General features: G+C 35.0%; 2 protein-coding genes across 2 annotated transcripts; one reads left to right on the plus strand and one right to left on the minus strand.

Annotated features, from left to right (window-relative positions):
- The first annotated feature begins 1506 nt into the window (after positions 1-1506).
- On the plus strand, positions 1507-4675 carry Nopp140 (nucleolar and coiled-body phosphoprotein 1). The gene is made up of 8 exons (XM_090155337.1): positions 1507-1679; positions 1837-1892; positions 1960-2054; positions 2146-3836; positions 3911-4036; positions 4100-4147; positions 4247-4324; positions 4401-4675. Exons 1-8 carry the CDS (start codon positions 1590-1592, stop codon positions 4560-4562), a joined length of 2346 nt encoding a protein of 781 aa, XP_090011463.1. The 5' UTR covers positions 1507-1589; the 3' UTR covers positions 4563-4675.
- Positions 4676-7290, minus strand: LOC149933119 (1-acyl-sn-glycerol-3-phosphate acyltransferase gamma-like). The gene is made up of 8 exons (XM_090155338.1): positions 7184-7290; positions 6573-6748; positions 6336-6505; positions 6111-6275; positions 5899-6052; positions 5656-5837; positions 5315-5516; positions 4676-5248 (listed from the first exon to the last, which is right to left on the minus strand). The coding sequence occupies exons 2-8, from the start codon at positions 6727-6729 to the stop codon at positions 5049-5051; spliced, it is 1230 nt and encodes a 409-aa protein (XP_090011464.1). The 5' UTR covers positions 6730-6748; positions 7184-7290; the 3' UTR covers positions 4676-5048.
- Positions 7291-10597: the final 3307 nt, after the last annotated feature.

Here is a 10597-nt window from a genome sequence, read left to right on the forward strand (position 1 = left end):
GTTCATTGAAAGTCCTAACCTGCTCAAAGAAAATGTCCACTCCTTAGTTATATATTAAGAAACCTAATCCATCGCTGCTTTTCAAATCACCAATGTTCTTCTTGCATCAGTCAACTAAGGCAAGACAATCCAATTCTTAATCCAACTAATGTGCTTGCTTATTTTAAAGCATTCAAATCCACCAAAAACTCTTCTTTTGGTAGCATCATTTGACCAACTGCCAATTTCTTGGAATTTGTAACAAAGGTAAATGAGATATTTGACACCAGTTTCAAACTGTTATCACACATGACAAATTTGAAAGGCCGCTTACAAAGATTCATAGCACGGAGAATTGACAAGAAATGGTTCCAGGCTCCTGAAGGTTCAACATGCGCAACTGAGTTTCAAAACATGATATCTTTTTTTGAGGAGTTCTGCATAAATAGTACCCTTATAAAACAAGATCTTGATCACCAATATACAAAAACACAGAAAAGATTGGACAGAAAACTATTAAAAATACAACACTGAACGTTATTTAACCATGCAAAGATATTCGTATTGAATTACCATTTAGTTCATATTTACATTACTTGAAAAATTAATTATTTTATTTTAAATTATATTATTATTATAATTTATTCCACTCCAATCTAATTTATAAACTTCCTTGTTAGAGTTCTTCTGTTCCTGACCAAGTCTTCCTGTTCATCTAAGACTTGGCTTCCCTTACAATTTCTCCTGATTTTTTTAATTATTAAAAATATTGGAGTTTTTATTATTGAAATATTGTAATTAGTAATTTTTTTGTACTTACATTTCTAATGATATCCACGATTTCTTTTTAAAGAATTCAAAATAATAATTGAAGAAAAAGTTATTGCAGCTGTTTTGTTTTTATTTATAATTGATTTTATTCCGTGGCGCCATCGAACGTCTAAGACTAACATAAAGGATCGTCTGCTTCTTCTAGACGCTCGCGCTTCAAAAACGTACGACAAAATTTTAACATTGCAGGAATAGGAAGAGGCGCCTCTCTATAGCGAAGCGACTTTACCCTCTCTGGTAATGGTTTATCGCGACATATGAGCAGTCGGCCAATGAAAAGTTGGTCAAATGAGGAGTCGGCCAAATGCACCCCACCTGAAAACGTTATCATATGACCATTATTTAAAAAAAAAATATTTTTGCCGGAAAACGCGTCTTATTTGAACGAATCATTGAGAGATAGACGGCGCCACGGGTAGAATGATAAAGTTGGCTCGTCATTTGGGAGCAGACGGCAGTTACTCTTATTTTTAAAAAACTTGTTTCGCGAAATACTGAAATCCGGCGTTTTGATTGGACCTCTAGATTAATATTCCCAACTCAATGTGATAATTGGTCCCGCGAGGCGTAGATTTATCAGTCCTTCGTAGAATTGTGGATCTATAGTTTCTATACTATTTCATATATCTATGATATCTATGGCTTGAACTTCCCTCGTGGCTTTTTAAAAAAAAAAACTTCCCTCGTGTGTTTAAACTTAAAACCAATGTTCAATAGTAACTGCCTTGCGGAGCAGCGGAGGTCGGTTTATTCTTTTATGTGGATTTAAGTATTTTATAATGGATCTACAAACAAATGCTTTAGTGTATCAACATTTAAAGGAAAGTTGTCCAGAATTAGCAGAAAAATATAGAAAAAAGCTAAAAGTAGTATGTATTTTTTATTATATTATTACTTTTAAGCCTTTGTCTGAAACTTGGGATTTAAAAAATATGCTTTGTTTTCCACGTGGTAATAAGATCGTCTAAAAAGTTTAAAACTCAGAGAACTCTGGCTACTCATTTTTAATTCAAAACTTCATTACAGGACTGTTCAAATACTGTTGGTCCAAAATTAGAAGAAATAGTACTACAATATTCTAAGTATGTACTGATCAAACATCCGGGTTTTTGTTAAGACACTGAAAAGATTGATGTGTTTTTGTCACAGGGCTAGTATAGCAGCCGGCAGCAAGAGAAAGCTATCTATTAATTCATCGCAATCAAATCTTATAACAAAAAAAATAAAAAAAGATTCTTCAAGTGGTAAGTTCATTCCTTTATTTAGTCTAGGACATAATACTGTCCTTTAAAGTTTTCTTTATAGCTACGTATTTATAATTGATAATTTTATTAGATTCCTCTTCTGAAGAAGAGCAACCTAAGGTTTTGAATGGCAAAACACAAAAGGTTCTAAAAAAACCTGGCAAAAAATCAGAGTCCTCAGATAGCAGTAGTAGTGAAGAGGAAAAACCAGCTTTGAAAACTAAATCTGTTGTGAAAACACCTGATAAAAAGCCAGTTCCATTGAAAAAGAAAAACTCTTCGTCTGACTCGTCTTCATCGGATAGCGATGATGATAAACCAGCCCCAAAAAAGACAGCAACTCTGCCTGCTAAAGCTGTACCAATTTCTAAAAAAGATAATGTCAGTGATAGTGAATCTGATTCCTCTGATGATAAGAGCAAAGTTCAGAAGAAATTTGTAGCAAAACCAAATGTCATTACCAAATCACCTGTTGTAGCCAGTAAACTAGCTGAATCATCAGATTCTGAATATGATAGCTCCAGCTCTGAAGATGATGAAGGAAAAAAGGTTTCTACAAAAGTAGTTACAAAACTAGGTACAAAACCTGTTCAAGTTAAAACTCCGCTTAAGCCTGTGCAAAGTAAATCTAAGAATGACTTCTCAGATACAAGTGACAGTGATTCTGATGATAACAAAACAAAAAAAGTTATTGCAATGGGGAAAGCTGTTAAACCTATTTCTCAGCTTAAAACACCAGCCAAATCCAAGCCAGATTCATCATCAGATGACAGTGATTCTGAAGATGAAAAATCTAAATCAGAAAAGAAACCTGTAGTACCTAAAGCTCCTATCCAGAAAGCAAAGGTAGCTGCAAAAGTGGTATCTAAAAAGTCTAGCTCAGATTCATCGTCTGATGATTCGGAAGATGAAAAGAAAAAGAAAATTGCAGTTACCAAGATGCCTTCAAAGGCCCAAAATACGAAACCCATCTCTCTGGTTAAAACACCATCTAAACCCGAACCAGCCAAGTCTAAAAACGACTCGTTGGATGATAGTGACAGTGACAGTAGCGATTCTGAAGATGAAAAGGCAAACAAACCTGTGAATACTAAAACACAGGTACAAAAACCAAAACCACCACCTGCTAAAGCAGCATCTAAGAAATCCAGCTCAGATTCCTCGTCTGATGATTCTGAAGATGAAAAGGCAATTCTGAAAAAAACCATGGAAAAGAAAAAAACTCTCAAAACATCTACTCCAAAACCATCTAAAAAATCTAGCTCTTCTTCAGGGTCCTCTGATAGTGAAGATGAGAAAAAACTACCAGCAGGAGTTAAAAATGTTACTGCAAAGATACCTATTGTTAAAAAGACAAAGAAAGAAAGTTCATCTGATAGTTCTAGTTCGGAATCTGAAGATGCTACTAAAACTACAAAAGTGGGAAGTAAACCTACTCTGTCCAAAGGAGTGGCTCCTACAAAGAAGATCAAAGAATCATCAAGTTCTGAAGATTCATCATCGGAAGAGGAAAAACCCAAAAATAACCTAAAACCAAAAGCTCCTAAAAAAGCAAAAGATTCATCAAGTTCATCTGACAGTGATTCAGATGATAAGAAATCCAAGGCAATGAATAAGACTGCAGAAGTAGATGAAGGCATATCGATATTTTCATCTAAAAAGACCAAACCTGATGGCAATGAAGGAAATTCCACTTTAGATCAGAGTCAGAATGGTTTCGTAAACAGCTCTCAGGAAAATGATGATGCTGATGCAGGGGATAATTTTTCAACTAATTTTTCAGTAAGTAATATTGAATGGCAATATCTTATAAATAAAACACTTTTGGTTCATTAATAATTATTATTAAATGGCAGTCTAATCGAGGATTCAACAGGGGAAGAGGTGGCAATAGAGAATGGGTTGATCGTGGTGGTAGGGGTCGAGGTGGAAACCGAGGGGGACGAGGTGGAAACAGAGGAGGACGAGAAGGTGGAGGCAATGTAAGTTAAGACATTATTATAACTTCCAATAATCCTATTGTATAATTTAAATTTCATTATTAGTACAACTCTGGAAATGGCTCCTTTAACAAAAGTTGGGAAGATAAAAAGGTTAAAAAACATTACTAAGAGCATAAAAACTATTAATGTTTAAAAATAAAACGAATATTAAATAGAGTTCTTGATTTTCTTACACTTTCACGCCAACAGAACAGTCCCTTTAGGAGAGTAAGACCAGAAGAAATAGATGTTTCGGCTCCTTTTCAAAATAATTCCTTTGAAGCTAAGGTAGAGTGTGTTGAAAAATATTTTTAACCTATGTTTTAAGTATTTTATAACAAAGTTGTTTGCTAAATTTTTACAGAGAGGCGCCAGAGGATCCTGGGGGGAAAAGGCCAATCAGGTTTTAAGAAATGTCAAAGGAAAAGATTTTAGACATGAAAAAACAAAAAAGAAGAGAGGAACCTACAGTGGAGGAGAAATTTCAATGGATGTTAATTCCATTAAATTTGATGACGTAGAATGATAATTATCACAATAATAAAACCACTATATTGAATTTTAAACATTAATTTGCAAAAGTTAAACTTTTTAATTATTTTCACTTCCATCTTTGTACCAATATATTAATACAACAGATAATTCAACAAATCATTTTATTCCAAAAAAATACAATGATATTTTGTTCGCTTATATTTTTTTGAAGCTCAGTGTCATATGTACAAATATTTCACAGTTTTGGCAAATAGTTTTATAACCAAAAATGTTATGGCCTCTGAGCTTCTTTAACAATCATCCCGAATTTATAGGAAAATAATTTCTTATACATTGAAATTGTCATTCTACGATACCAATGTTTATGATAAAGCTTTCTTTGACACATTTACAGTTAAACCTACTATTGCCATAATAATTTGTCTGAAGAGCTACTAAATATTTTACACATATCACAATTTTATCACGGACAAAGGGAGTACAAACAACATAGTGAACATTTTGGAAATTTCTAATATTATTGGGATGGTAAATCCCCGTTTGAAGTAGTATCGGTAGATGTGGCTTGTTCGGAATTTTCTTCTATAACTGGTTCCATTCTTTCGCCTAAGTCTCCAAAATTCGAACTGGATGGAGACTTTTTGGGAGATGATGCGCCATAGGAGGAACCTTTCTTGGCTTGCGTTACTCCCAGCATTATGTATATGCCAAAGGATACTTAATATAAGAAAAATGTTGGGACAGGAAGAAACAAAATTGACAGCTAAATTTTACAAATCTTACCTAAAACTACGCAAGTTGTAGCTATTCCAATTGTAGTTACACTTCCAGACAAAATAACTTTAAATATTAAGACGTAGAAAATTGGTGTGCCAATTAGGACAGCCCATAGCAGCCAATTTAATGGTCCCCATATGCGACGTGGAAGAATTCTGTACTCTCCTGGAAATTTTCCGGTGTTCCAGTATTGCTCCATAAGTTCATCCTAGAAAAACGAATTTGTTAACGTTTATCAGTTTACAAGGAGGGGGGGGGGGACTTTTAATCAGTGCCCCTTAATAAGCTTTTCTGAAGGGAATTTTCAAGGATATCTACTTTTTCTAATTATATGGTTGGATACTTACCTTTTGTCGATAGATGTTGTATAAGAACTCTGTGCACGCTTCATCATTGTCAACTGGAATGTCCTCGAAGTCAAATTTTCTAATACACATATCCCCTATTAGTTGATTTCCCCACAAAATCTTTTTAACAGAAACTTTCTGATCCTTGGGGAAGGCCAATTGGATGTCATATATAGCTGGCACTGTCACAAAACAAATGCTTTCTTTATTTATGTTCTTTTAATTATAAGGAAACGTACTTACTTCGTCCTTTTAGATGCTTAACACAGAAATTAAATCCCTTAGTTCTAGGAAGCAAATGATGCTTTAGCTGAGGTAGACCCTTCTCTTTCGCAAAAAGTAAACTAGCGTCGTATTTCTCTTTGGTATACCTAGTTCCTTCAGCAAATAAAAGTATCTACAAAAATTTTTTTTTAATACCAAATAAATTATTTATCGGCTTTTGAAATACACACCAAGCATTTTGTATCAACATAGTCCATTATGGCATCTAATTTTTCAGTCAATGTTACTGAATCTTTTTCCCAATTTCTTTCTAAAAAGATCATTTCAGCAAATATCCAGGCCCATCCAATTATTGGCAACTTTTTGAGTGAACTTTTAGCAAAGGATTTTGATCCCTAGATGTTACAGTCGAACATTTAATACAATTTCTAGAACAAAAAAATTAGATACTTAACTGCTAAAATCTTGAATTTATCAGCTACTATCCAAGCGTAAAGCCAGTCTACTTCGTATTTATGGTTCATGAGAACAATCGTGTGCTCTTTTCCAAAGTCATTCCAAACCTCATCATTAGCGTAGACCCTTACGTAACAATTGGCAAACCATTCTGCTATGCCAACAACCTCTAAAATAAACCAAAGGGAAGTTTAACAAGTTGAGTAAAAAAATCCATAATAAAACCAGATACTTACGAGACCAAGATGAGAATATTAAATAATAGTTAATTCTTCTAAATAAATGTATATTGATGGGTCGAATTATAAAATAAATGCATAGTTGAACCAAATTTAAAAAGAGGCTACTAATTAAGAAAGTTGTAGTCATGAACAGAGGAAAAATCGACAACATTTTTCCAGGCCCCCTACCTCTGGGAAATACAAAAATTACTAAGTGTTAAAAAGAGCACTTAAAAGGATTTCTTATACAAGATAACGTCAAAATATGCAATTTGAAATGAAATGATTATACAATCGTAGAAATCCCAAGGTTTATCACAGTAAATGGAGGTGGGTGGCACATAGATAACACTCTAAAAGTATCCTACCTTTTATAAGTTTGGTAAAATGAAATTTGTACTTGTCCACAATAAATTTCAATTCTCACCCAATTTTATGATTATTTTTTAACTATTTTTTATGATAAAAACTTAAAAAATACTCATACTATAAGAATAAACAAGCCGCAAGCGCTGTAGATAAGAATTAAACTGGACCACAGAGGAGGAAATATTAATAATATTTGCCAAACAGTATTACCGCAAAAATAAATAAGCTGATTATCCTTGCTATAAACCCTGACTCACTTTGTACCACTTTGCGCAATAAAACGTGAAAAAGACTCTAAACTTTAAGAGATAAAAAATTAATTAGGAATAATTTTCGGCTTTCTTCTTCATTGGTTCTTTTTGATTCTATCATTTCCTTCCATAGACATAGGAACTATTATACTTATCCTATGTCTATGTTTCCTTCAGTATGCTTCCTGTATTAGCAGGGCTTCCATATTTGATATCTAAATTTTCCTCTTGCGATAATTTCATTAAACGAAAAATCCCTTTTTTTTATTACCATTTTTTATCCCTCGTTATATTTTGGAGGTTTTAATACTAATTTATATAAATATTCGGTTTCATTCTGAAAATAATTCCAAATATAAGGTTTTATTTATTACAAAATTACTTACATTTGAATAATTTTGCAAAAATATATCCTCAAAAGTCGCAACTAAATTATTTAGATCAGGACCATAGAAATCGGAGAAATAACTAGAACGATTTATATGAAATTTCGGTGCGTGCCGATTATAATCTGTGCTTTTCGTTCGTTGGCTGGCGCACGACAGTAACGCCATCTCCGTGGCGTCTAATTAAAAAATATCAAAATAAAATGGCGGTCACAAGCTTGTCGTTAAACGAGTTTCATTGAAACCCGAGAAGGCGGTCTTTTATTAAAAGTTGACCAATGGTTCAAATCTGTGTTATTAAATATTGTAAGAGCAATTTCTCAAACCGAAATATATCTTTTCACAGGTTAGTGAACTAAACTAGGTCGTCGAAAAAACCGAAAACGGCATTTTCAACAAAGACTTGAGCGGAGTGAACTGCAAATCCAGTGGTTAATTAGGCTAAGATTATTTAAACCCAACTAGACAAAGAAAAGCGAGAGAAATAATTTAGTTTACCAAAGATTACTGTTTATTTGGTAAAGATAAAAATAAAAATTGAAAATATCTGTACACAGCTATTGCTTATCTTATTTGAAACTTGGCCTATGTGGTAATAGCGCAAAGGATCTTAAGCCTTTCAAGTTCTGTTTTTTTGGCAGATAATCCACTCTTATTGTTAATTTTTAAAAGGCGGGCAAATTTAAAACCCGGGTTCCGACGGACAGCAATCTTTTCTCTCGAGTCGCTTTCCGAAGCACCCCTTTTCCCCCAATTCCTTTGGCTTCCGACGGACAGCAATCTTTTCTCTCGAGTAGCTTTCCGAAGCTCCCCTTTTCCTTTCCCCCAATGCGCGACGGACAGCCAACTTTCCTGGCAAATTGACTACTGCTAAAGTATTTGGTCCCCTCACCTAGTCAAAGATGTTGACATACTGGTATAGGGTTTACGTACCCTCCCCTACCCCGATCGACTTAAACACGTACCTTAGCCTCTTGTCCCTTTCTGATCGTCGACTTCGCACTGACCAAATCGAAACCTTTAAAATAGTTCATGGCCTCTATGATGTGGAGGCCGACCAATTCTTTACGATTAAGTTGACAGGTAGTAACGCGCCAACTCAGATACATTCAGAGTGCCCTATATATGAGCAGTCGATTGAAATTTATAGTGAAATTCTTCACCAATTATTGCATAGCGGTCGCTATTAAGCAGACATCTTTTATGCTCGGGCTTCCGTTGAATTCCAACGTTAAGATAATTATATCAAAAGTAAAAATTTTGGACTGCTCATATATAGGGCACTCTGAATGTATATCAGTTTTACTGATATCGGCAGATTTCCGAGTAAAGCCAGAGTTCCTACACAGTACTAATTACTAATGAGCCCCAAAAGGGCGAAACCGGTCTACTGTTGGAATCTCTGGCTAAAATTTTGACTTTTGATACGCGCCAACTCTGTTTAAAAACATATGTAAAAGTCTAACCAGAAGGACTTTCTTCACGCAACGTGTGATTAATCACTGGATCGAGCTTCCCTCTATTGTAAAAGTTAATCCTCGGTTTGTGCTTTTAAGTCCCGTCTTGACATTACGTGGCCATCGCATCTCACCCCTTGTTACAAATTTTTATTATTATACTAGTATTCTTCCTCCTTTGCGGCGAACCTAAACCTATACCTTAACAATTACAACCTTTACGGTTGTCCATGTGTTTGTACATGGAGGAAGAGAGAGGAGGCTTTATGAATAACCTTTTTACCCCGGGAGCTTGATGCCAACTCCCACAGGGTAGGAGAGTGGGGGCTGACAAAAAAGGGGATCAGCACCCGTCGGTTTTCGTGTCGCCTCACGCGTTCCCTATTTGGCGCCCTCTTTTAGTGTTTAGGCGTAGTCGGTGTAATTTCACAACGGGCAACAATTTCAACAAAAATAGAGGGAGCCAACTAGAGAACGCGCAGCCAGGCCGTGAGAGTTGACGGGTGCTGATCCCCTTTTTTGTCAGCCCGCACTCTCCTACCCTGTGGGAGTTGGCATCAAGCTCCCGGGGTAAAAAGGTTATTCATAAAGCCTCCTCTCTCTTCCTCCATGGTTTGTATTACTACTTTCCCATAGACTACTTGTTGTACATTAAGAAGTGGGTACTCAAGAGCCCACTAACAAGGATAGTACCCGAGGTGTTTATTGCCGATTTGGTTGATGAAATTTCCTAAAAGGAGACGTTGCACTACCCATTCGATTTGCCATGAAAATGTTTTTGACCACTTAAAACAAAAAATCTGCATCCTACAAAAATTATTAAAAATTTTAAAATAACGAAATGGGTAATTTTGACCCATTTCTTCAAGTTTGGGCTTTGGGTAAATTGGAACATTTTTGGGGTAAATTTGTAACACTTTTTTGGTAAAATAAGGAAAAAATCATTATTTTTGTTTTAAGTGGTCAAAAACGTTTTCGGTTGCCATGGTAAATCGAATGGGTAGTGCAACGTCTCCTTTTGGGGAATTTCATATCTCATATAGGTCTACATTACGCCCGACTTTGAACAAAATCGGCAATAAACACCTCGGGTACTCCCCTTGTAAGTGTATCCCACTTTCTATATCCTGATAATAAAAAGTATTATTATCTTTCACCAGAAATACGCTTTCACTAAATTATTTTTTGAATTAATGCGACGTAACACTTTTCTTAATGCTTTTGTACCGTTCACAGCGTCACTTTCAGCTACGCCATCTATATATTGACTAATTTAAAAATATAAAAATAGTTTCTTTGAAAAAATTTGTACAACTTATTGATATAGTAACCGAAACAGTCGGCGACTGGGTTGCCATTTGGGCGAAAAGTCTCTCAATTTGGGCTACTTTCAAACCGATTGGATACAAAAAATGCTTGGGTGATTCGGGCGATATTTGGGCTCTTTTATTATTAGATCAGTTTTTTTAGGCTCGCGCTATTTACAAAATTGGTCGAACACATGTTTGTTTTTCTGGTTTGTTGATATAAGATAACCAAGATAAGATAGTAACAAAGTCAAAAGTGTGAATGTGTAA

Source organism: Leiobunum rupestre, chromosome 8 (assembly GCF_980474605.1).
Source record: "Leiobunum rupestre chromosome 8, qqLeiRupe1.1.hap1, whole genome shotgun sequence".
Lineage (NCBI taxonomy): Eukaryota > Metazoa > Arthropoda > Arachnida > Opiliones > Sclerosomatidae > Leiobunum > Leiobunum rupestre.

What these genes read in the sequence shown, in the direction of transcription:
- Nopp140 (XM_090155337.1), top strand. Translation starts at nt 1,590, where the DNA reads ATGGATCTACAAACAAATGCTTTAGTGTATCAACATTTAAAGGAAAGT. An exon ending in ATAGAAAAAAGCTAAAAGTA is followed by an intron (nt 1,680 to 1,836) that starts GTATGTATTTTT and finishes ACTTCATTACAG; the next exon opens with GACTGTTCAAATACTGTTGG. An exon ending in AAAGTTGGGAAGATAAAAAG is followed by an intron (nt 4,148 to 4,246) that starts GTTAAAAAACAT and finishes TCACGCCAACAG; the next exon opens with AACAGTCCCTTTAGGAGAGT.
- LOC149933119 (XM_090155338.1), bottom strand. Translation starts at nt 6,729, where the DNA reads ATGTTGTCGATTTTTCCTCTGTTCATGACTACAACTTTCTTAATTAGT. An exon ending in ATGTTGATACAAAATGCTTG is followed by an intron (nt 6,053 to 6,110) that starts GTGTGTATTTCA and finishes AAATTTTTGTAG; the next exon opens with ATACTTTTATTTGCTGAAGG. An exon ending in ACAACATCTATCGACAAAAG is followed by an intron (nt 5,517 to 5,655) that starts GTAAGTATCCAA and finishes TCGTTTTTCTAG; the next exon opens with GATGAACTTATGGAGCAATA.